This window comes from Enhydra lutris, unplaced genomic scaffold, assembly GCF_002288905.1.
Source record: "Enhydra lutris kenyoni isolate GAN:26980312 unplaced genomic scaffold, ASM228890v2 scaffoldscaffold42, whole genome shotgun sequence".
NCBI lineage: Eukaryota > Metazoa > Chordata > Mammalia > Carnivora > Mustelidae > Enhydra > Enhydra lutris.
In genome coordinates, this window is record NW_019154126.1 from 2808067 (window position 1) to 2835208 (window position 27142).

General features: G+C 36.3%; 1 protein-coding gene across 2 annotated transcripts in view; it reads right to left on the minus strand.

Annotated features, from left to right (window-relative positions):
* Nucleotides 1-1826: 1826 nt before the first annotated feature.
* LOC111155585 (sperm associated antigen 6) overlaps nucleotides 1827-27142 on the minus strand; it is a 61217-nt gene continuing 35901 nt past the window's right edge. For both annotated transcript variants that reach the window (XM_022515833.1, XM_022515834.1), the window contains 7 exons: nucleotides 24102-24307; nucleotides 23053-23226; nucleotides 21732-21884; nucleotides 18849-19040; nucleotides 9858-9974; nucleotides 4473-4618; nucleotides 1827-2020 (listed from right to left, as the gene is read on the minus strand). In XM_022515833.1, coding sequence (XP_022371541.1) covers nucleotides 1951-2020; nucleotides 4473-4618; nucleotides 9858-9974; nucleotides 18849-19040; nucleotides 21732-21884; nucleotides 23053-23226; nucleotides 24102-24307 — 1058 coding nt within the window. In that variant the 3' untranslated portion in view covers nucleotides 1827-1950. The remainder of the gene's footprint in view (nucleotides 2021-4472; nucleotides 4619-9857; nucleotides 9975-18848; nucleotides 19041-21731; nucleotides 21885-23052; nucleotides 23227-24101; nucleotides 24308-27142) is intronic.

A 27142-nucleotide genomic window follows, 5' to 3' on the forward strand; every position in this document is an offset into this window, starting at 1 on the left:
GCCTGGAGAATGAGAATCGTCAAAATTCAAACCAGGAGTGAAAATACCAAAAGAGAACACCATCAATGAGAGATACTATTTTGTTCTAGCACAGTAGAAAAATTTTTTTAAATTTTTTTTAAAAAGTCTCGTAGTAGACTTTTCTAAAAATAAAGCAAGCTTCATTTTGCTTTAAGTATTTTAAATTAAGAAACATTTCATAGCATATATTTTCCAAATTTCATGATAAAATTATAGCACTCATCTAAACACTATTAAACATTTTATTTGTCAGTTTAATACTATCTGATAGGTATGAAATGATGTATGAAGTGAAAAATTTCAACTACATCAACATACAATGGCAAGAAATCGTAATAGGAAAGTCAACATTCCCCAAACAGCTGAGCAGGTTTCATTCCAGATAGACTAGTTTTTGTCATCACCAACATGGCCATAGAAGAAAAACTGTACTAAGGAAGAAACATGAAAACTATCTTTATTTTCTCATATTGTTAAAAGATTTGGAAGAGAAGCTGGGCTGGCGTGAAGAGAATGGAAAGCTACACAACTGAAAATAAAAGTTATTTTCTTATGCAATACATCCAAGAAATTACTGCAAAGAAATAAAGTAGGGTCCAGAAGGTATTAAAAAGTCAAATTGCAAGTAATCCTAGGCTGATATAAGGCAAAAAGAAATGGGACAATCTTGGGTATGATGAAGTTTAATTTAAAAAGATGCAACGACGTTAGGCACTGTTAGGAAACGATGACAGAGATGAATCCAGAAAACACCAAAAATAGATGGGTAGGTTCTTTTGGGGGGTAGGGGGGAAAGAATCCAAGAGGGAAACCTGAAAGCAGGCCGGGGTGGGAGCACTGTGGCCTAGGGGCTCTCTGGTTATCAGTCACCTCCTCTCTAGGGCTCCAGGGAAGATCACTGTAAGGAATGTCCTTGTAAATCAAAAGACACACACACATACACACAGACACATCAACTAACCACGTAATCCCCAAGGTCAGAAGTACACCACAAGAAAAAAATGCAAAGAAGATTCGAATGTTGTTTTTATTTAAAATTTTACGGAAACTCCCTCTCACCCCCTTTCAGCTCTCTAAGTGAAAATGCATGCAAAGTCTAAGTCTGGCGGTATTCTTTTTAAATTATTTCTTAAATCCCTGAAAATGTGCCTTTTGAAACTTGGGGAAGTAAAGCAAAGACAAGGAATACTGAGGACCCATTTCATTTGCCTGCTTCCTTGTTTATTCAAGAGCAGGGCTAGACTCAGAAACCTTTCAATGAAATGGGAAGCATCTCTGTAGTGGAATAATGCTTAACATTGACTTCCTCTCTCTCCAGCCCCATGAAAGATCAGGAACAGTTTCAGGAAAGTGAGAAAAGAGCTTAGAAAATTTGGCATGACAAGGAGAGCTTCCTAAGTTACTAGGAGAACCGGGCAGGTTATCCATAGATTCCTGTGTTTGGATAATGCATTGATGTAAAGAGCATCAGAATCTCTTCAGGTGCCCTGGACTTCTGTCATTAGTTTCCTCTTTTGGCTATTTCCCTTCTATGTCCTGCTGAGGAATTTGTAAGGCCAGTTTTCCTTGTCTATGTCTAGGAGGAATTGGCCAAAATAACTGAAAGTTTCATCTATATGTAGTTGGAGGTGTGAGTGTTTGGGGGCTGAAGAGAGGGGTTTAATAGAACAATAACAAATGCCTTAACACCCTTTAGTGTCTTCTAAAAATTTACCCTGAGAGCAAATCCTAAGCAAATGACCAGTAGTTTCTCATCTATTCAGGCCACTAATTTCTTAAAGTATTACATAAATTTAGAAAATATTATCCAAAGGTTTTTCACACTGAATAAATCTAGAATGTACTGAGTTCAAATATTTAGAAAGAGCTTTAACAACTTCCATTCATAAATACTCCGCTGTGAATCAGAGAATAAAGACAGAACTTCGCTTAGTTAGTAAGTGGCTGATAGCTGTCCACTCTCTGCAGAAGTGTATCTGAATATCCAGGGGAATAATACCTGAAAGAGAACATTTTTCTGTTAGATACCTGTGAAAAGATTCAACACGGTAGGCACAAAAGAGTCAATACACAGTATTTATCTAAATTAATTCTATCAGTGAAACCTCAAATACACTCGGAATAGTTATGCTCCAGTAATGCTCTCTGCATAGAGTTAGAGATTCTCAAGGAAGAGAACACCAACACACAAGACTGTGCTAGATAAAGAGCAAAACACTGAAGGGCTATTAATGCAGTGGCACAGAAGAGGTCTTTTCAAAGCAAGATACTTGGATCCAGTGACAGTATTTTATTACAGAGACTGTTTTTATTATGTCATATGACTGATGTTGCTTTAGTGATCATAGCTTATAGGTTTTTTAAATAAATTAGACATTACTAATCAATGACTGCATTCTGAACGCCTTACAGGTTATTCTCACTATATATCTCAATCAGATCAGGTCATCAATAAAAACAAAAATTTCTGGGAGTATAATTCACATTAAAGAACTATTTAATAAATGGTTACAAATATCCCATCATACAAACTTAGGAAATTAGTCATTTTCATTGATTTGGGGCATCTGTAGTACTAAAATGTATATTTATAAATTGAACATTTTATAAAATAGATAGTATAAAAGTATTAAACATATTGATTAATGCACTATGAAATGCTTCATATTTATGGAAAGAGTTTATATGCATATAAAAGTATGTCAAATAAAATTTGGCAGGCATTCTAGAATATAATAAACAGAAAAAAATCTAAGTATAATTTAAAATTTTCCAAAATATTCAAAACAATTAAACTTCCTAAGGTGTTCTTTCCAGATAAAATCTAATGATTTGCTTTGTCCTTGTTAATAATCTTTACTTATTCTCAGATTTTGACTTAAAAACTCACAATTTATATTACATTAATTTTTCCTACAATTTGTCAAGTGGAGGTGAACAAAACAGAACAGTATTTTCTCAATAGTGTATTTATAGGCAGGCATAGTTAAAAAGACACATGCACACATACATAAAACTTACCCTAAAAAAGTTTCTCCTCTAAGGGCATCCTACCCTTGAAAAAACTGTCCTTCAACAGTGGGTCTCTTTGAAGTACTCTTACATTGAGGAAGTCACAACTGTTTCTCTGAGTTAGTCACAAATTTTAAAACAGGCCTCACCCGACAAGGCCTGATAAATGTGTCAGATATGAGATAGGTATTTTTATATAAATGGTAAGAAGTAGATTTAGAAAAATCAAAACTTAAAAAATTGTGCTTTTCACGTGGTAGCCACTAGCTACATGTGATTATTGAGCATTAGAAATATGTCTAGTGTGACTAAAGAACTGAATTTTTTATTTAATTGTAATAAAAATGTAAAAAACATATTCAATTCAGTTATTTTCGGTGAAACTTTTTAAAAGAGAGAGCGCACATGCACGTGTGCTTGTGTGAGTGGGGGGAGGGGCAGAGGAAGAGAGAGAAAGAGAACTTTAAGCAGGCCCACACCCAGCCCACGTGGGACTCAATCTGACGACCCTGAGATTGTGACCTGAGCCAAAAATCAAGAGTCAGGCACTTAACCCACTGAGCCACACAGGTGCCCCTAGGTGAAACTTTCAGGTGTCTTTGGAACAACTTGTAAATATACCTTTTCAACTGTAAACTTTATATAGTCCAAATACAGGTAAGTATTTCTAATAAAATTTAGCATCTGAATTGAAAGGAACTGGAAGTGATAAAATAACCTATTAGACAAATATGGATAAATATGGCCTTTAATTCTGAATGTTTTACTGGCATTTTTCAAGATTCAGTTGTTTAAATCATTCTATCTTTTCTTGGTAAATTTGCTTTTATTTATTTTGGCTTTAGTGGTATAGTTTTTCTTTAGACTTACAAGGACTGAGGCTTAGGTTTAATGCTCTGCAAATCAACGTTATTAAAAAAAAACTACATTTTGAAAAGAACTTCCTATTACTTTATTATGAGGCACCTGCATATCACAAACGTTATTTTTTTCAAATATAGATAGTAACTTTCTTTTTGCCACTCAACATCTCTTTCCTATTTGCAATACTCCTGTTTATATAAATGTGAGCATAAGGCTGAAAAATAATACGCACGTAACTATGAAAATCAGAATCTACAGGCCCTTTCTAAATCATGGTCACATTAAAGATTGCTAATTTAACTTGCACTCTGTATTCAGGCACTCTTTGGTAAAGTGTGTATTAGATGAGTATAGATATGTCTCAAACGACATTCCAGTTTGATTTGGAGAGGTGTGTGTCCATCTGAACATTATTAAATTTGTGGGGGAAAAGAGATCACAGGAGAAGTAAATGTATACATTGGTCTTATAGAGTATTTCAAGACCACATTTTGACACAGTGGATATAAAATCTAGATTTGAAGACAGAAAAACTACATTATAATTTTGAACTACTCAAAGTCCATTTTCCCCACCTTACTATTTCCTCTGGGTAACAGTTGTTAATACTGTTGATGTATTCTTGAAGGAGAGATCCAGGCTCTGCTTTTATCTCTTGAACCTTTTTAAGTCCACCACTTGTTACAAAAAGTCGTCGAGCTTTGCTGTCATGTGGCAGTACCTTGAAAAGTCAAGCACACAAAAATGTCAGCTTTTCTTTTCTAAGTGAGATTATTGTTGGTGAAAACAAATAATCTACCTGAGGAAATGTAAAGGAGAATTTATGTACAATATATCTATAACAAAATGAGCCTAAATTTGCTGATGATTAGAAGTAAACTGTAGTCTCTTTAGAAATGTATTAGCTGGGACGCCTGGGTGGCTCAGTTGGTTAAGCAGCTGCCTTTGGCTCAGGTCATGATCCCAGCGTCCTGGGATCGAGTGCCACATCAGGCTCCTTGCTCATCAGGGAGCCTGCTTCTTCCTCTGCCTCTGCCTGCCATTCTATCTGCCTGTGCTTGCTCTCTCTCCCTCTCTCTCTTTGACAAATAAATAAATAAAATCTTTAAAAAAAAAAAAAGTATTAGCTTTTTATGTTGTGGAGATGGAATAAAGGCTTTGAACATGAGCAAAGGTAATGGGGATCCACTCATATATGTAAAAGCAAAGCAGTGTCCCTCCTTTGCTTACACCCATTCAGGGTTTCTCCTCTACCCACAATATTAAAAGCAAGATTCTTCAGCAGGCACAGAGGGCCTTTTGTGACTCAGGTCCTAAGTACCTCTCCAGCTTCCTTCCCTACCAATCTCTATCCTAAATTTCATTTCAGTAAGCTCAGCAGGTGCATGTTGGGCCATTTCTTGCCTTTGCCTATGCTGTTTCCTCTTCCCAGAAGGCCTTTCCCCTCCATGCCTTCTCCCCACATTTGTTTGGCTCTTACTCATCTTTTTAAGATTCAGCTCAGGCATCCTCTCCTGTAAGAAACTTTCTCTGGGACATTCCTACCTACCCTCATATCCCTGGATGAGGTAGATAACTTTTCTTCTCTTACAGCATTCTGTTGAACCACTGTCAGTGCACCTGCTGCATAATATTTTAACTATCAGCTTCTTTGTCTGTCACACATAAATGTCATTGGAGACAGAAATTATATATTCATTCATTCATTTATTCATTCATTTCTCTAGTGCCTGGTGCCTAACAGATGCTCAATAAATGTTTAACAAATGAAAGAACATACTAAGCAGGGAAAGGAAATTGAGGAGATGTTAAAAAGGCAAGAAAAATCAGAAAAGTAAGGAATCCAAATATCCAAGAGAAGATTTTTTTTTAAATATTTTATTTATTTATTTGACAGAGCAGGAGAGCACAAGCAGGGGGAGGAGCAGAGAGAGAGGGGGAAGCAGGCTTCCTGCTGAGCAGGCAGCCCAATGTGGGACTTGATCCCAGGACCCTGAGATCATGACCTGAGCTGAAGGCAGATGATTAACCATCTAAGCCACCCAGGCGCTCCCCAAGAGATTTTAAGAAGCAACCAATGAGAACTTTAAAAAGTCACTAGATTTGGCAGTGGATGTTCTTGTGTTGAGGGGAAACAGCCAGTGGAGATGAAGAAATAAATTATGCAAGACAGCAATCACTGATCGGATGAGAAAGGTCCTGGAGAGGGGGTGGTTTTGCATTATGGGAATCCCTGCTCCCTTCTTTGGTCATTGCTACTATGCTCTCTGACAGAAACACCCTTTCTTTCCCCCTCCATTCTTTCTCTTTCTTCAAAGACCAGCTTTATTTCCTTGCAGTTCCTCCGTTGAAGGCCTCTCTGAATACTTCAGATTGCATTGATTTATTCCTTTTTAAATTAAAAAAAAAGTTTTTCATGAAATCTAGCACAATTAGAAGTGCTTTCTAATTGCTTTGTCTGGTCTTTCAGCTAGATTATGAAGTTCTTCGAAGAAGATCTTCTTTTTTTTTTTTTTTGGTCTATCCCCCAATGTTTAACAGAGTATTGGGTACATGTAGGCATTTAGCAAATACTTAAAATTGCAAAAGGATCTTGCTAATAGAATGATAATACACATCAACTGGACAATAAAAGATGACACTAGTGGGGCGCCTGGGTGGCTCAGTTAAGTGTCTGACTCTTGATTTCAGCTCAGGTCATGATCTCAGGGTTGTGAGACAGAGCCCTGCATGGGGCTCCATGTTCTCAGCATGGAGCCTGGTTAAGATTCTCTCTCTCCCGAAAGGGGAACCCTCCTACACTGTTGGTGGGAATGAAAGCTGGTGCAACCACTCTGGAAAACAGCATGGAGGTTCCTCAAAATGTTGAAAATAGAACTACCCTATGACCCAGCAATTGCACTACTGGGTATTTACCCTAAAGATACAAACGTAGTGATCCGAAGGGGCACGTGCACCCGAATGTTTATAGCAGCAATGTCTACAATAGCCAAACTATGGAAAGAACCTAGATGTCCATCAACAGATGAATGGATAAAGAAGATGTGGTATATATACACAATGGAATACTATGCAGCCATCAAAAGAAATGAAATCTTGCCATTTGTGACGACGTGGATGGAACTAGAGGGTATCATGCTTAGCGAAATAAGTCAATCGGAGAAGGACTATCATATGATCTCCCTGATATGAGGAAGTGGAAATGCAACATGGGGGATTTAAGGGGGTAGGAGAAGAATAAATGAAACAAGTTGGGATTGGGAGGGAGACAAACCATAAGTGACTCTTAATCTCACAAAACAAACTGAGGGTTGCTGGGGAAAGTGGGGTTGGGAGAAGAGGGGTGGGGTTATAGACATTGGGGAGGGTATGTGCTATGGTGAGTGCTGTGAAGTGTGTAAACCTGGCGATTCACAGACCTGTACCCCTATATATATATATATATATATATATATATAATAAACATATATAAAAATATATGTTTATTAAATAAATAAATAAAATTATTAAAAAAAAAAAAAAAGTTTCTCTCTCTCCCTCTGCACTTCCCCACCTCCCTGAGCTCACACACACACTTGCTTTCTTGTTCTTAAAAAAAAAAAAAAAGATACTAGAATATATTTCTAAAAAGTGAAATAAGCCTACAGATACATATTTTCTAAATACTTTGTTTGGCCTGGAGAGTTTTCATTACCTCCTATCTGACCCCAGCCACACAATGTCTTTTTACCTATTGCCTTGCTTTCTCATCTCCTTCTAGTGCTCTGGTATCCTTAAATTAAGAAAACACAAAATTCTGCCTGAAGCAAAACAAAGGCACATTTATAAGAGTATATCATCTGTGGTACTGTATTTTATCTCGGCTGTCTAACATCCACAAATCCCACTGGTTTACTCTAGTGATTTATTTTGAACTCAGTTCAGGTTAGTATTTTCACAGTGAGTTCAATAAACTAGAATGCCTCACTCAATAGTATAAAAGATCAGACCATAAAATAAAGCTTTCAGAAATAAGGTCAGCTACTTATTTTCAAAAGCTGATGACTTGTAAATGAACCACTCATCAATTCCCTCCCCCTCCCTTTTAGTTGACCAAATTGGCTGCTCGATTTCTTACCTAGTACCCAAAGAGGGAAAAAAGGTTTGATTATTTTCTTAGAAGAGGAAGACAGAGCCTAAGTCTGTCTATATCCAGAACTATATCCCAAGGCAGCCTCAGCCATGTAAAACCTTCTGCTATCAGGTGACTATGGTGCTTGGGGGTCAGCCAAGCTGCTGAAGATCATAGAAGACAGAGAACTGAAGGCTATTAGCAGATAGTATTATCTTTCAGATGAGTACCTGAAACTGGACCTATTAACTGCAGGGCCTAGTTTACAAGTTGTAACAATATATAATTTTTGCTCATTGTTTATAGAAATATAGTATACAAATAGTAACACCTCCTTTATATAGCATTATACCTAACTATTCACATGAATTTGCCCACCACTCATTTTTATTAATTTTTAAGAAATTAACCTTAACTACGTCTATATTTTATTTCTTAAAAATAACATTTTAGGTTTTTCAGTGGGGAGAGGGGGTTTGAATGCTTAATACGTGCCTGGGATTAAGCTAAACCCTTTACAAATAATATCCCATTTAATCTTTACAGTGACCTTATAAAATAGGAATTCTTATTACCCCCATTTTATTGGTAGTCATACTAAGGTTTACAGACATCAAGACTTTGCTAAAGATACTACAGCTGGTAGGGATGCCTGGGTGGCTCAGTATATTAATCATCTGCCTTCGGCTTAGGTCATGATTCTGGGGTCTTAGGATTGAGTCCTGCATTGGGCTCCTTGCTCAGTAGGGAGCCTGCTTCTCCCTCTGCCTGCTTCTCCCCCTCCTTGAGCTTGCTCTCTCTCTCTTTCTCTCTGACAAATAAATAAAATCTTTAAAAAAAAAAAAAAAAAAAAGGAGGCGCCTGGGTGGCTCAGAGGTTAAAGCCTCTGCCTTTGGCTCGGGTCATGATCCCAGGGTCCTGGGATAGAGCCCCTTATCGGGCTCTCTGCATAACAGGGAGCCTGCTTCCTCCTCTCTCTCTGCCTGCCTCTCTGCCTACTTGTGATCTCTGTCAAATAAATAAAATCTCTTAAAAAAAAAAAAAAAAAGGTATTACAGTTGGTAAATGGGAAATCCAGGCACCCTAATTCCAGAGCCTGAGCTCATAACTATTATGGGATACTACTTCCAAAGACCCCATTTTCTTAAATCAAATCTCCTGATCACAATGTAACCAGTTCTTTATAGCTTAGGGTTGCCACCCTAGCCATCAATGGCTGTGGGGATACAGTTGTTTTTTCTCAGCATTTGCTATCAACAGTCGATCCTGCTGGCTAAGCCCACATCCAGCAGCTTGACCTTTCTACCTTACTACTTTTACTCTGCAATGATCTAAGAAATTTGATGGCTATATTTGTTAAAAACTGTTCATAAAATAAGTCAGTAAACTCCAAATGACTGAAAGCATCTCCAGTAAAGTGCACGGACTCTGTTATAAATGGTTCAGTGACCTTTTTTATTTTTCTTTATAAGATCTTTGCACTGTGCCCAGGTAAGTGAGATTAACAGACACCAGGATAATTACTAAATTACTTATGAATATAAATTATCTGCATTATGAGGTGTTTATAGGTTCACATACTATCTACTACCCAAGAACACTGAAAAAGACAGTACGGAGGCTGTAATGAAAATGTGAGGAAGAAGGAAGTGTGAATCATTTATATGTGAATTTTATTAACTCATGTTAATTTTATTAACCTCTGTTACCCTTCCTGTCACTACAGTCAGTGAGAGTTAAGAAGTAAATGCCTGTGCCCATCTTTCAGAAGACATTGACCCAACAGAAAAAAGTTAACACGTCATTTAAATTTTCTCTCCCCATTTCTAGAAAAAAGAGCATTTCTTACCTTACTGAACTGTCCAACCACGTGCTTCAGGATATTGGGAGGGGCGTCATACAGAAATGGCTCAAGGGCTGGTAAATAGGTGCATTTTTGTAGGATATTCTTTATGGCTTTTTTACTCTGTTGAAATACAAAGCAAAATATAGACAAAAGTAGCAATCAAAGCTTGACCAAAATCCATGCCTCATATTCCTAGAATGTGAAAATGAAATGAATTTCCAGGTCTAACCTGCAGTTGTTTCATTGTTTAAAACAGTTGTCAGAAAAACTTCTATCTGGCATTGGTTTTATCATAGAATACCCTGCCAGTTGTCTTCATGTGAAATTTTAGAATATACAGTGTATTACTGATATCTTAAAATCACCCATGAGTAAAGTAAAATTAAAAAGCATAAAGCTATAGACTGAAAATTAATATATATTTTATTAGTATAAATTATATAAACTGTGAGATAACCAACATGTCCTACTCCTTCCAATCAACAAATAGAAACTATTTTGTTGTAGAAAATCATTATCAAACATTGTGTATTCTCCAAAAGGTTTCATGGCTTACAGGTATATAGTCAGGAAGATCCTACTATGTTCATTATTTGGTGAACATTTGCAGATATGCTCCTGTAGCTCATGGGAGAAACTGCCCCATTCACAGGTAAAGCAACAGGAAGTGTGTCACCCGCAAGCAACACCACAGGCACCTCCCCACTCTCCCCAGAACTCTGTATTTCACAGTGCCTCCGGGTGTGACAGAAGAAGGATCCTGCTGTGACTGCAACCAGCTCTCGGGCCATAGCTCACTGTGCCTCAGCGTCCTGGTCTTCAAGCCTGTCCTCTTCACTTTGGAAGGCTTCACAGATGGGTTGTCTATAGCTGTTTTCCACTGGAATTCCACACCTGCTTGTATGTGGTTTTGCTTGTATGTTGAATATTTAGCAGTGCTTTTGAAATGTCAAAGAGCATTTTGGTGTTTTGTTTCTAAGGAGCATTTTGATTTTCACATCATGAATTTACAATTGGCAAATGGATTCAGGAAAAACTTTCATCACATTTGTGCTATCAGGAAAGGCTCTTTAATTTCATGGTTTCCCAGAGACTCGGGCTTATCTCTTGGCACATTTGCCCTCAAATATTGTTTCACAAACTAAATGAAATAAAATAAGGAATGTAAGAAATGCAGCCCAACTTTCTTACACAAGTAGTATAATCCACATTGAAATTAAACTACCAATCCCCAGCATACCTAGTTATATCTTTGTGAGTCATCTTCGGGTCATGGTGACCTTAGCAGGTCAGCAAATTTAACTTAACTGCTATTGGTGATAAGGTCTACTAATTGTATCACACAGATCACATCCACTGTGCCATGGTGATGTACTGTCAAGTTATTAATTAACAACTCCAGAAAAGAGTCTAATGATCCTACAAATTCACTGAGTTTCACTATCCTTTGTCAAGAAATATACTTGATTTATGGGGCACCTGGGTGACTCAGTGGGTTAAGCCTCTGCCTTTGGCTCAGGTCATAATCTCAGGGTCCTGGGATCGAGTCCCACATTGGGCTCTCTGCTCAGCAGGGAGCCTGCTTCCCTCTCTCTCTGCTTGCCTCTCTGTCTACTTGTGATCTGTCTGTCAAATAAATAAAATCTTTAAAAAAAAAAAAGAAATATACTTGATTTATGACTACATTGACTTCCAGATAGGAATGTATTTCATGATTAATAATCAGCTATATTTCCCAACATGAAAGAAATATTAGTATATTAGTTAAGATTTTATTTACGGTCAATTTCTGGGCTTAAGATTTTTTTTTTTTAAAGATTTTATTTATTTATTTGACAGACAGAGATCACAAGTAAGCAGAGAGGCAGGCAGAGAGAGAGGGGGAAGCAGGCTCCCTGCTGAGCAGAGAGCCTGATGGGGGGCTGGATCCCAGGACCCTGGGTTCAAGACCTGAGCTGAAGGCAGAGGCTTAACCCACTGAGCCACCCAGGCGGCCGATGGGCTTAAGATTTTTAAACAACCTTATTGAGATATAATTTACATACCATAAATTCATTCATTTTAAGTACACAATTCAATGGCTTTTTAGTAAACTTACAAAGTTGTGCAACCATCACCACAACCTAATTTTAGCACATCTTCATCATTCCAACAAGGAACATCATTCGATCTGTAGTCACACCCCCACCAGCCCTGGGTAATTGCCAACCTACTTTCTGTCTCTATACATGGACAATTCATGTAGATGGACTCATACAGTAAGTGAACTTTTGAGTCTGACTTCTTTCACTAAGTTTTATGTTTTGAGGGTTCATCCATGTTATAGCATGTATCAGTGCCTCATTCCTTTCACTGTCAAATAGTATTCCATTATACAGATATTATCACATTTTGTTTATCCATTACCAGTTGATAAACATTTGGGTTGTTTCCACTTAGGGTGATTTTGAATAATTCTGCTATGGAGATTCATATACAAGTCTCTGTGTAGAGCAAATATTTTCATTTCTCTTGGGAAGATACCTAGGAGTGAAGTTGTTGGGTGATGATGGTAAATTTATGTTTACTATTTTGAGAAATTGCCAAACTGTTTTTCAACGGAACTGCAACATTTTACATTTCGACCAGTAACGTAAGAAGGTTCAAAATTCTCCATATGATTATCAACACTTGTTATTATCTGTCTTATTAACTGTAGCCATTCTTGTGGGCATGATGCAGGTTTTGATTTGCATCTCTCTAGTGACTAATGACGTTGAATATTTTTTCTTATACTGATGGATCATTTGTTGATGAAATGTTTATTCAAATGGTTTGCCCATTGTTTAATTGGGTTATTTGTCTTCATATTATTGAGTTATAGGAGCTCTTTATATATTTTTGAATATAAACCTTTCTTGAATATATTGTTTGCAAATAATTCAAGTCTGTGGCATGTCTTTTGGTTTTCTTAATGAAGTCTTTTAAAGCATATCAGCTTTTAATTTTGATGAAACCCAACTTATGAATGTTTTCATTTATCACTTGAGCTTTAGGTTCATCTCTAAGAAATTAATGCCTAATCCAAGGTTTCAAGGACTTGTCCATTTTCTCCTAAGAGTTTTGTTGACTTAACCCTTATATTTAGATCTATGATCCATTTTTAGCTACTTTTGGTATATGGTATAAGGGTCCAAATTAATATTTTTGTTTGAGAATGTACTAATTGTCCCAATTCCATTTGCTGAAAACACTATCCTTTTCACATTAAGTTGCCTTGGAATCTTTGTGAAAAATCAGAAAAGGGTCTATTTCAGACTTTTAAAATTCAGTTACATTGATATATATATATATGTCTTTATGTAAGCAAGTTTCACACTATCTTGATAGCTATAGCTTTGTAGTAAGTTTTAAAATTGGGCAGTATAAGTTCCTTTACAAGATTGTTTTCACTAGTCTGGGTCCTTGCCATTTCCATATGAATTTTGGGATCAGCTTCTCCAGTTTGTGGGGAGGGAAGCCAGTTGGGATTATGACAGAGATTGTATTGAATATATAGATCAATTTGGGAAGTATTGCCATCTTAACAATATTGAATCTTCCAGTCCATGAACATGCAGTGTCCTTCCATTATTCAGACCTTCTTTAACTTTTTTTAGCAATGTTTTATAGTTTTCAGTGTATAAGCCTATATTTCTCTTATTAAATTTATTCCTAAGTATTTGTTGCTGTTATTGTGAATGAAACTATTGTCTTAATTTCATATGTGTTTTTTTACAGTTTACTTATTTATAATCTTTACACCCAACATAGAGCTGGAATTTATGACCCTGAGACTAAAAGTTGCACGTTCTACTGACTAAACCAGCCAGGCACCACACATGTTTGAATTGTTCATTACCAGCATATGAAAGTATGACAGATTTTTATATATTGATCATATATCTGGTAATCCTGAACTCTTAGTAATTCTGGTAATTTTATACATGTGTGTCTGTATTCCTTAGGATTTTCTATACATAAGATCATGTCATATGTTGGGTTTAAAATTTATTAGCCTTTAGAAAATGTGCCTTATGCTTGGTTATTTATGGCACTGAGCAAAATAAAACAGTTCTTACAACTTCATAGAGAATTTATATGGGGTAAACACACCCTTTTATTCTCCTATTTCAGTAAATCAAGTAATATATTACTTTGAAATAATAACAAATTATGAATTTTTCTAATTGTCACAGCATTTAGTAGTTAGTCTTTATCCTTAGATATGTATAAATAGATGATGATGTCAGAGAAGGAGTTACGAGCTGTCTATTCAGGGCAACTTGGGTTTAGCCTGGTTTTCCTATAAAGTATCATAGCATGTAAGTTCTACATTCATTCATTTTCTGTCATTTCTGAAAAGTGACTCTTTCCACATTGATAAAAGCGATTGTAAAAATCATGTTAAGTAACTAGCAACACTATTTTTTAATCTCTTGACACACATAAGAATAGAAATTAACAAACTAAAAGTGTCAATATGATGCAAATATTTGATATGATTTCAACTGTTTTTTACAGAAAATGAAAGAAATTACAAAACTTATCCACTCTTGCTTGCCTTAATGGATGATCTTTAATGAAAACTGCCTAAAATGAATGTTTCTTATTCAAAAGTTAATTTTGTTCTGAAAGCATTCTGGCCCAAAGAGTTACACTTATTAAAAGGAAAGGGAGGTGCAGCACCAGGGTGGCTCAGTTGGTTAAGAATCTATTGATTTTGGCTCAAGTCATGATCTCAGGGTGGTAAGATCAAGGTCTGAATGGGGCTCTGTGCTGGGCATGGAGCCTGCTTAAGATTATCTCTCTCAGGGCACCTGGGTGGCTCAGTCGTTAAGCATCTGCCTTCGGCTCAGGTTGTGATCCCAGCATCCAGGGATTGAGTCCCCCAAAGGGCTCCCTGCTCAGCAGGAAGCCTGCCTCTCCCTCTGCCGCTTCCCCCTGCTTGTATTCTCTCTTTCTCTGTCAAATAAATAAATAAAATCTTAAAAAAAAAAAAAAAAAGATGATCCTTCTCTTCCTTTCTCTGTCCCCCCCCCAAAAAAAACGTAAAATTAAAGATAAAAGGAAGGGTGAACATGAGAATAAATTTCACGACTTTGGGTTAGGCAAAGTCTTTTTAGATAAAGCTCCAAAAGTACAAACAACAAAAGAAAAAATAAATAAATTGCAACTTTTACAATTTTAAAGATTTTTGCTATATATAATATGATCAATAAAGTGATAATAACCCATTGAATGGAAGAAAATGGTCATAAATCATATATCTGATGAGGATTTGTATTCAAAATACATAAAGAACACTTACAACTCAATAATAAAAACAGAATAGCCCAAATTAAAAATGGACAAAGGGTCTGATTAGACATTTCTCCAAAGGAGATATACAAATGGCCAATAAGCACATGAAAAGATTTTTCAACATCATTAACCATCAAGGAAATGCAAATCAAAACCACAGTGAAATGCCAATTCACACCACTAGCCTGGCTACAATTTTTTATAAAAAGGCAATAACGAGTCTCAAACAAGAATGTGGAAAAATTGGAACCCTCATACATTGCTAGTGGGAATATAAATGGTGCAGTCACATTGGAAAACAGTTTGGTGGTTGCTCAAAATATTAAAAAGAGTTACTGTTTGACCTAGCCATCCTACTCCTAGGCTTGTACCCAAGAGAAATGAAAATGTACATCCACATACATCCACAAAAACCTGTACAAATATGTTCATAGCAGCATTATTTATCATAATCAAAAGAGTAGAAACAGTCCAAATGTCCATCAACTGGTCTATGGGTAAACAAAATGTAGTATAGTGATATAATGGAATATTATTTGGCAATAAAAAGGAACAAAATACTGAAATATGCTACAACATGGGCGAACCTTGAAACTTACACTAAGTGAAAAGAAGCCAGCAGCAAAAGACCACTTATAATGTAGGATTCCGTTTAAATGAAATGTTCAGAAGAGGCAAATCCCCAAAGACAGAACGTAAATTAATGGCTGCCTGGGGCTAAGCAGGGAGGGTATGGAGTGACTGCTCAGGGTGGGGAATGAAAAGGTTCTAAAATTAGATTGTGGCAAGGGTTGCATCTGTGAATATACTAAAACCATTGAATTATACACTTTAAGTGGGTGAACAGTATGGCATATGAACTACATTTCAATAAAGCTGTTAAAAAATGAAGGGAAGCAACCATGATGACAAGAACACAATTATTAAATCAGATAATCTTAGAAATACTTTCATAACTAAGGTAATAGAATGAACTTACTCAAATGCCAAACTAAGATGGACCATTTCAATATGATGCCTCTAAGTCAAAATAAATGAAAATGCAATTGTGTGAATATTTTCAAATATATGTAGGTGAGCTTATTAGATAAAAGATGGATTTTCCCCCCATTTTCAATAAGGTGCAGGCAGATATAAAGCTATGTGAAAACATGCAAGCAATTCCAAGGGACTGCTCATTGGTTCTCTGGATCAGAACCAATTAGAGAATGCTTACAGAAGCTGACATGCCTTTGGGACAAAATGAACTTCAACATGGCCTTTAATTTGAAAGCTGCCATAGAGTGACAAATGAGAAATACCATTAGACAGTTCCTAAAGCTCTTGGATACATTTTTCCCTACTGAGATAATGTCAAATCAAACAGACTTGGACTTTCACTCTAAAGCCTTTAAAACAACAAACTTAGAATCCAAGAAACCTTGGGGAAGCAAAAATAATAATCAAGTCCCTACAATAAGAAAATATTTGGATGGACTTAAAGCCTTGGAAGGATTGCTGACAGGATAATGATTAATAAAGATCCCACTTTTTAATTTACTACCCATTATATTTCCTGGAAGTAAATATTTTATCAAAAATAGGCAGAAGGAACCTTAACTTCTATTAGTAAACCTGAATGTTTTAGCAAAACTACTTTTGTTAAACTTAAACACAATAAAAATGATCTTACTTCAAAAGGTGAAGTTTTCAAACTTATTTTACTCTAGTGATATTTATATGAAAAAACAGCATAATAATTCATTAAAAACCAAGTTACATAAACTTAGTAGTATATAAAAAGCATTTTGTGCTACCTAAGACACCATTTGCAAGAGTTTCTCAAACTGTAATTACTATTGATTCCACTATTAATTATTCATGCTGTAGCTGATATATTCCTTTTTTTCAAAACTTTAAGGAAAATAAAAGTTGCTACACAGAGGAATCTAAAAGTGATAGAGACTATTAATAATTTAATTCCTGATAATCTAGAAGTTGAACATGATTACTATTCTATTTTGTGCACAGCTTATACCTGCAGGGACCCTGCAGAGGAGACCACAGTCATTGGACCACCAGAGAAAGGAGGGAGGAGGAACGAAAAGGAGGAGGAGGTGGGGGGGGGGGCAGGAATGAAGAGGGAAGTGGGAGGATGAAAAGGCAAGCATGATAAATGGGTTAAAGAAATATGAGGCGAAAAGTGAACTACATAAATAAGTTAAAATTATATGTATGTAAATCAGTTGTACTTGGACAAATCAAAACTGGAAATGTAATTGTGGTTTCTCACCAGAAAGCCAAAGAATCACAGAATTGTTAAACAGGGAAAGGCCTTAACATATTGTCAACTTATTCTCTACCAAACTTTGCGAAGGAATACACTGAATACTGTGGAGAAATGTAAGGGATGCCTCAAATCTATTAAGTCATTGATCTAGAAAGTCTTACAAAAATTGAAAAAATGCTAGGGACGCCTGGGTGGCTCAGTTGGTTGGAAGACTGCCTTCGGCTCAGGTCATGATCCCGGGGTCCCGGGATCAAGTCCCACATCGGGCTTCCAGCTCCATGGGGAGTCTGCTTCTCCCTCTGACCTTCTCCTCGCTCATGCTCTCTCTCACTGTCTCTCTCTCAAATAAATAAATAAAATCTTTAAAAAAAAAAAATTGAAAAATGCTAATGTTAGAAATTCCCTCAATGAAGCTATAGAAAAATAACCTGTAAACATAACCAAATAAACATAAATTCATTTCTATATAAAATTTATAAATCCAATAAATGACTCACTATAAAACTTTCAGAGTTCCTCAGCTATATAGTTCAAATAAACTTCCTGCCTTACTATACCATGTAAAATTGCTTCAGCAAATGTGCTTTCTTATTTGCTAATTTATTGTTTTAACTAAATTTAAATGTCATTTAACTTACTCTTGTTAATTTTATTTTTGAATTATTATTATCTTTTCTGTCCTCTTTCCTCAGTCTAAGTCAATTCTAAAAACTACTTTCAAAAAAAGGTACATGCTTTCTTAAGGGAGTTATGCTGGGAAACATTTTTTTCTTTCTTTGAAATTCTAAAATTATTAAAAAACCCATCCTAATTAAATTTATGTTTTGTGAATCATTTTCATAGCCATTAATATTTTTTTTTAAGAAACCTTCCTTCTTAAAAAAGCACATGATTTAAAAATGTTTAACTTAGTGAATTTATGGACATTTTTCTTTTAAGGAACAAACATAAAACATATAATTAAATGATTAAGCAGACTTAGGAGAGGTAGATCATAGCTTCAGGAATACCCTCTGACCATTATGCCTTTCAACCTTAAATTCCTCTGGGCGCAGTTTTTAAATGTTAACTGGACTAAAATTCTAATTCACCTCCAAAATCCTGCTATTCAATTCCTATTCCATAAGGAAAGTCAACATGAATATAGAATGCAAAAACCAGACATTCATTTTATAAACCACTTTGCACCTACAGAGAACTTTCTTTAAAATATGTCACTGTTAGAGATAAGGGTAACCCATTTTCAAAGAAAAGCTACCTCAGTTCTTCTGATATATTTGTATTTCTTGACTAATAAAATCAATATTACCCATAATGATAATGAAAACATTTAAATTACGTATTTTTAAGAATGAGTCAAATCTAACAAATCTTCGTACAACTGTTAAAAATTAACCACTTACTTTTACTTGAAGATCCTCAGAACTTTCTGTTGACATGTACAATGAAAGCAGAACCGGCAAGGTGTTTGTGACTGCAACAGCCCGGGCGTGCTCTGGACTGTGTCTCCCAATCTGTCCTAAGGCCCAAGCCGCAGCAGCCTTAATATGATCTTCTGGTTCTTCTGACAAGCAGACTGACAACTGGGGCACACCCTGCAGCGTTGATCAAAAGAGCAAGTGTTATGAATCTAGAGCAGGATTAAAGAGTCTTCCATGTCTCTCAAACATTAGAAGAAATCATTTTGTCCTTGATCCCTTTTTTCCTAAATGGTTCAATAAATGAGCACATCACAGGGGCTGTCATTTTTCAAGTCAATAAAATGACTAGAACTAATTTACCTTAATTATCTGTAACAATCCAACTAAACTATCTCTGCTAGCATTTACTCCCCAAATAGAGAGGCATTTAACCAAATAACAGATGCCCCAGACTAGTATATTACAGGCAAAACCAGATTCCACTGTGACAAAATAAAAGTGTTTTAGGATTTTAAACCTTTTATTGTCCTTTGTTTAAAAAGTTAATTTAGAATCCTTTTTTAAAAATGCCCTTTACCAAGTATAATAGATCTGAGAACAAAGTAACTACTATCCAAAATCAAATTGAATGAGCAAGAACCCGATTTAAGTAACTTTTAGATGACATAGATTCACTAAAACCTTTTCTGAAATAGTAAATAATTTTCATTTATTTTGGCCAACTTTTAAATAATAGTTTTGCCCATTTTAACATGATTAAAATATCAAAATAGCAATGATTACTTTTGTTACACAGATATCATGTACTTATACGTTGCACAGGCTTCAATTTTATCTCAATAATCAAAACAGAATTAACTAAAGGGTCTCAAATACACCACATTTTATATTCCCAAGGAAGACTCAAATAACCAAATCAAATTATTATTCCAGATTCTATATAGGCATAATTTTCTAACGAATTTGAGATTATAATAATTATCACCTTAAATTTAGTATCACAAAAGCCAATATCAAAAGGTCAGGCTACCATAGCAAAAACCAAATGATTATGTATATTTTCTCTTTGTCCACCTTAAAATTCAGTTATCAGTAAGACTAACTGCCTAAAGAAACTGGCCATATCTCTTCATCAGCTTCTTTCTTACAACTGAAAATGTGTGTCTGACAAAACAAAAAAGGTCAGATCTGTTTCCAGAATGAGGCAACTTTCCAGAAACCCCATACTTCCGGGATATATCAAGAATGGAGGCAAGAGGAAGACAAGACACGTTTATCCCCACCCCCCAAATTCTGACCTATGGGTCTCCATTGTTATGACTATCAAATGAGATAAGGAACATGAATGTGCTTTGAGAATTATAAAGTGTTGTGTAAATGGAAGTTGTGGTTACTGGTCCTTACAGTGCTGCACAGGACAAGGAAAGAATCATGCAGCCCTGGAGGTGTGCCTCAAACTGCTGCTGCCACCACCCCAATCTTCACTAACTGAAAGGCAAACTAGGTGGGAGAGGCCAGCGGCAACCCTAGACCAAAGGAGGGGAGCACCTCCTGGTTAGTTGAGGGAAGAAATACAGGAAGCAAAAGTAATTGCTTCTTTCATCCTTCTTCCTATGTGTAAGCTTTCTATGCACAAAAGAACTGCAAATCAAAAATCCCAATAATATCCCCATGGAGACCCTTCAGAAAGCACTACTGCTCTAGTCACTATCATAGTCTTTGGTAATAGAAGAACAAAAGGAAAAGCACAGGATAAAAAGGGAGTGAAGCAAAGAATTATCAAGGAATTGGTAGAAAATAAAGATCTGAGGTTCCTCCTTATTCTGAGGATTAGCAAGGGATAAAAAAAGAAAAAAACAAAAAACCTCGCACTTCTGTTTAACACACAGCAGGTTTTCTATGCTGATAAGAAACCCACACCCTAGAGGGTTGCCGGAGACACTGTAAGCATACAGCCTTTGAAGCATTCTTTGGGAAATCAATATTTATTCATTCAACAAATATTTATTGAGCACCTACTATGTGCCAAGGCTACACTCCATGATGGGTTAATACCGAGTTGAGATAAGGCCAAATCCCTAGAGCAAGGAAACAAAAACATTACTATCTGATGTGTGCTCTGAGTTTCCTCCACCTAAGAAAAGAAATCAGTTCTTGAAAGCTGAGGTAGAGAAGGTAGATAAAGAAAGGATGTGCTAGCCTTGTCATGTCTTACCCAAATGACAGGAAAGGGGATAATGTATAGACCTCAGAGAACAATGAAAATGAGTATCAGGCATGTCATTTATAACAGTTTTATATTTTGTTAAAGATCTATTTATTTATTTTAGAGAGAATGCATGCACAAGCAGGGGCGGAGGAGGGGCAGAGGGCGAGGGAGACATCACCAAGCAGACTGACTACCCACTGAGCATAGAGCCTGAAGTGGGGCTCAATCCCAGGACCCCAAGATCATGACCTGAGCTGAAACCAAGAGTCAGACGCTCAACCAACTGTGCCACCCAGGTGCCTCTATAACAGTTGTTTTGAATCAAAGTGTGCTTTATATGTCTATAAATATGTAGTCAATCCTTTGAGATAGATACGTAATATTTAAGTACAGATAATATTAAACCTCAGAAGTGTTGATAGTTTGTCAATATTAAACACTGGTTAAAACTTTAAACTTCTGCAAAGTAAACCTTACTTCAAGCATTGCTTTGGGAAACTTACTAACAAGCCTTGAAAAAAAAAGCTGAAAATTTCTTGAGATAATTCTTTCACTCTGGTCAGTTCAATTTTACACTCTGTGGAAGGGCATTCATGTGTGGTTCTGTCTTAGTACATCTCACTGCAATAATCAGAGGAAACGAAACAAGCACAGACCTTGGAAATGATCACTGCCATTGCCAGGTTCTCAGAATGAGCTGCTACATAACCAAGCATCATGATGCCAGGCAGTCTTATGTTTCCTTTGCAGGACCCAATACAATCAATCACGGCAGCCACTCCCCCGGCGTTAACAATCAACTGCGAAAGCTAGGAGGAGAGGAGAATCAGAGCATCGTGACGATGAAGCATGAGATTACCTTTAAATCTGACTTTAACCTTGCCCATTTTTTTTTTAAATTTAGGACCTAAAAAACCATCTGGTGAAATCTGAAATATCATTTAGTGAGACTGTTGTATTCATTAAGGAATAGATAAGTAGAATAATCCTGCTACTTCAAATGTGCAGACATACTCACTGCGAGGAACCACTCTGGGATTCAGTTTTTCATGCATCAATAGCACGACTTTTATCCTTATTGCAATAGATGTCAAAATTCCTCACCTAGACATCAAGTCTAGGGTGAGTTCATCACCAGTTAACACTGAAGCCCCCAATCACAATGTGTGAGTATGAAGCACATTAATCACTGAGTGCTAAAAGACAGTGTCAGACTTGAACCATTCTAGCCTAATTATCTCCCCTTTGCTAGCAATGACTACTAGCTGATTGCACTTCAATCTTGAAAAATCTCAACCAAATGAAGACGTTAGGTGACATCAAGAATGAGTTTCGTGAAATGAAATTGATTAGTCAAAATATACACAGAAAAAGATGTGACTTCAGAATCTACCCAGATTTGCTTCATCTCTTCTCCTTCAGCATCTGAGAGCTCAAGCACTTAGCAGAGGGGTTATACTAGGCTGTGGGCCTGGTGGTCTCTTCAGACCTGGAGGCATGCTGTCTTTCACTACTCCCAGCTGACCCAGAATGACAAGGATGACAAAAGTCCATGCCACCCATTGTCTAGGAATGGAAAGCAGGAAATTATTAGAAACTGAGATTTTAGGCTGAAATTCTATTGATATAACCCAGTGGTTCACAACTAGGGGCCTTTTTGTCCCCTGAGAAACATCTGGCCTATATATGGAGACATGTTTATCAGGATGGGGTTAGGGGTGCTACTGGCGTCCAGTGGGCAGAGGCCAGGGATGCTGCTGACCATCCACCCTGTCCTGTAGAGGACAGCCCCCCCATGACAAACAGTCACCTAGTCCAAAATGTCCACAGTGCTGAGGATGAGAAGCCCTGAGCTAACCAGATTCTGTGGCACAGCACTTGAGCCCTGCAAACAAGTTGATGTTTTGCTTAAAAACTGAAACTAGCTAAATATTACTGTATTTTAAAAACTTAATTTTTAAAATTTTTTTTACTTACCTCAGGTGTATGTTTTGCAATCTCTCTAATTAAAGTAGAAGCATTTTTCTTCACATATTCGTCTTTGTCCTTCAGGCAGGTAAGTACAACTGGGAAAATCTCCGCTTCCACAACCATTTCTGCCAGATCCACAGAATGCTTTGCAATCTGACTAAGAGCTGAAAGGACCTGACGCTGTTAAGCAAAAACCAAAATAAAAATACATGATATAGAGCTCGCTGCAGAGTTCTGACTCAAACAGCTTTATACACACTCAAATCCCTTTATAAGAAGGGAAAAAACAGTTACTTTTCTGACAGAACTTTAGGAGTCTTGAGACTGTCAATTCCTAATCTTATACTGAGACACTTAGTTTCTTAAATTCCCTAATTCCCAAATTAAATGACTTCATTCTTCTGCAGTCTCTTTAAATCTCTTATCTATGCAGATCATCAAAGGATATGACCTTTGGATGATAGTATTTCTTAATTAATACTTACTTAATGATACACGTAGTACAAAAAGGATCAAGCAGAAGTAGCATCTTATTTTTGGCATCATGCTGATAACATTTCTAAGATCTTACCATTATTTAGTTAACATTAACAATTTTAGAATCTTATAGAATGTAACTAGTAGAATGGAAAGTATAATTACCTATTAGCTGAATATCAAAAAATTTTAGGGAGCTATTAAAAAAAGGCTAAGATAAATATGGCAGTTTTTATGGAATCTTAAATATAACAGTGGCGGGCTAGAAGACCTTTAGGTCCCTTCCAACCCTGAGATTCAGTCATTACGTAATTCCTTATTTTCATGATTAATATTAATACCAATGCTACTCCTAGTTTTCAGCGTTGTACATATTTTAACCAGATAGATCCACTGTCTGATTTTTACAGCATAAGGCTCACATATTAAAAGATCAAATACATAACATACCCATATCTGCTTTCAGTGATAAATTTTCTAATTATTTTTAAATGCATAATATTAATCTACACACATTTCTATTTTCTGAGGTAATCAGAACCTTGATTTGTTTGTTTTTTAACTTTATTTTTAAATACCTTTAATTTAGAATCAGGGTTCAGGATCATCTGGGCTAAGTGAGCAATAGCTCCTGCATCCACTACCGTCTGCGCTAACTCCGGAGAATGCTTTGAAATATCACTGAGGGCTGAAGCAGCAATCCTTTTCAAAGCAATTTCTGGCTCCTGGATACAGAGTACTAAAAGAGGAACAGCTCCCGCATCCACCACAGCTTGTGACAGTTCTGTGGGTCCAAGAAAAGTAATTAAGTGAGTATGGGTGACTGACCCTTGTGCAAGCCATTTTTCACCCTGACAGATACAGCAAAGAAAAAAGGGGAGGGTGTACTTCACTGTCTCGACATCTGCATTTCAAATCAGCCTTCCTGGTTTCATAAACCATGTGGACCAATCCTGAGCTGAAAAGAATACAGGTCAATAGACGGACCTCCATTTACATGAACACATTTGAGGTAGATTAGGCTGAAATGGCTTGTTATTCTTTTTTTTTTTTTTTTTAAGAGAGTAAGCAGATGTCAGCTGTTTAAGCTCTGACAATTCTGCACTTCTCAATAGGCAAGCATTTTATGCATGGTTTACAATAACAGAGAAAATTAAAGTACCAAAAATTTACCAACCACACTAATTAGGCAGTATTTTGTGCTATTTACATGAGTAAACATTAACATGAATCTTGTGCCAATAATGTCAATTTTTAAATTCTTTTCATCTTATAGTACTTTTAAAAGATTTTTTTAACTTACTCAGGATTAAAAGGTGAATTTTCACTGTACATACAACTGAACAACATATTTTGTATGTAAAAATGTAAAGATAAAGGAATAAATTTATCTTAACCATTTCATGTCAGAAATAAAATCTTTTGAATATACATGTTTATTTGCTTGCATGTCCAAGACAAACAGCTATAAAAATAACACATTTTAAATTACAGAGAATTGGAAACAAGCAGGCAGACCCATAAAATATATACATAAAAAATGTCTTTTGAGAAGCATAAAACACCATACCTAGTTACACATTCTCCCCTCGTTGTATTCATGGCCTCTCTTACTATCACATATGACCATTTCTAGAATCTCTTCCTTTCAAATTATGTTCTCATTTTCCCAGATTTGTAGTGCCTTGGCAATTTATGTCTTCATAGCCAAGCTATCTATTTAGCATATCACTTAAAGTCTTTAATTTAAAAAAAAAAAGTGTTCAATTTTTCAAAAGATTGGTGATATCACATTTTCCAAAAGGGAATAATGTTAGAAAATACAGGTTATAGTGTCCGATATTTGTTTTCCTTTAATTATTATAATTATCCTAGAAGTTCTAATATCATGTGAATGGCTCACTCATCCTTCTATTAAACATGTATCAATGAAAGGTTATTAGGCGCTAGACTCATTCAACTCTGGTGCAGGTGACACACTTCTACAAATTAACACTACAATGATTAGCAACTGTATTTCAATTTAAAAAATCTAATGTGAAATATGAAATACATTGGGAAGTTAATATGTATCTGAAGAACAAGAGGCAGATAAAAGGACGATGGTTTAAAAAAAAAATAGACAACAGCAGCAGACTGGAATATCAACCTCTCAATATAACAGATTCCTCAGAAGCTTCTCTGAGATTCTGCTGCAATTGCTTTAAGATCAATAAGACAGCAGGTGAAACAGGTGATTACTGTATCTCTCCTACCACTCCCACCCAAGGGAAATGGAAAGAAAGCATAAAGTGCGATATTTTATGTAATTTATAGATATAATTTTCATATTTTATGTTAATTAGTAAGATAATATAATAGTAACTTAATTCAGCTCAGTCCAAATTATACATGTGTTGTATGGTAATATCGACTTTATGTGTACATATTTAAGGGGACCTAGAACATATACACAGACAGTCCAGACATAGGATGGTTTGGCTTAATATTTTTCAACTTTATGATGGTGCAAAAGCAATGTACATTCAGCAGAAACTTGGATCTTTTCCCAGGCTAGTGATACATACGCCGCACAATATTCTCTGGGGATGCTGGGCAGCGGCCCCAGCCTCAGCTCCGCCAGCCACATGATCACGAGGCTAAACAACCAATACACTTACAACCATGCTGCACCCACACAGCCATTCTGTTTCTCACTTTCAGTGCAGTATTCAATAAATTACATGACATATTCAGCACTTTACTATAAACTGGGCTCTATGTTAGATGACTTTGCCCAGCCTCAGGCTAATGGAAGTGTTTTGAGCACGCTTCAGGTAGGCTAGGCTAAGCTACGCTGTCAGTAGGTAGTACAGTAGCAAATGCATTTTCAACTTGAGATATTGTCAGTTTACAATAGATTTACCGGAATATAATCCTATTGTAAGCTGAGTGAGATCTCTGATGAGCTGTGTTTATTTTGAGAGAGTATAAAGATTAGTTCATCTATATATGTTTGCTTATTTTCATTTATATTTTCTAAGAGGTAAGAGTACAGTACAGTAAACTACAACTGCTTAAAAGTACTACTTTTTTTAGAGATTTTATTTATTTATTTGACAGGGATCACAATTAGGCAGAGAAGCTGGCAGAGAGAGAGGAGGAAGCAGGCTCCCTGCTGAGCAGATATCACATGCGGGGCTGGATGCGGGGCTCGATCTCAGGACCCTGAGATCATGACCTGAACTGAAGGCAAAGGCTTTAACCCACTGAGCCACCTAGGCACCCCTAAAAGTACTATTAATAGGAGGGCCTGGGTGGCTCAAGTCATGATCCCAGAGTCCTGGGATTGAGCCCCATATCAGGCTCCCTTCTCAACAGGGAATCTACTTCTCCCTCTGTCGCTCCCCTTGCTTGTGCCCTCTGTCAAATAAAATATTTTTAAAAAATAAAATTACTATTAATAAAAACTTAGGTTCTTTTAAAAAAAAAATCTATTATCTTTGTAATTCCCATGCATTTTATCCTTTCCTTGAATAACTGTTAGAGTACTGTATCTCCCTTTTCCTGAACCCTATAATGTTAGTAAGAAAGCAAACTCTGTTCTTCTGACTTGTTACCGAATCCCAGCCTCAGCTGT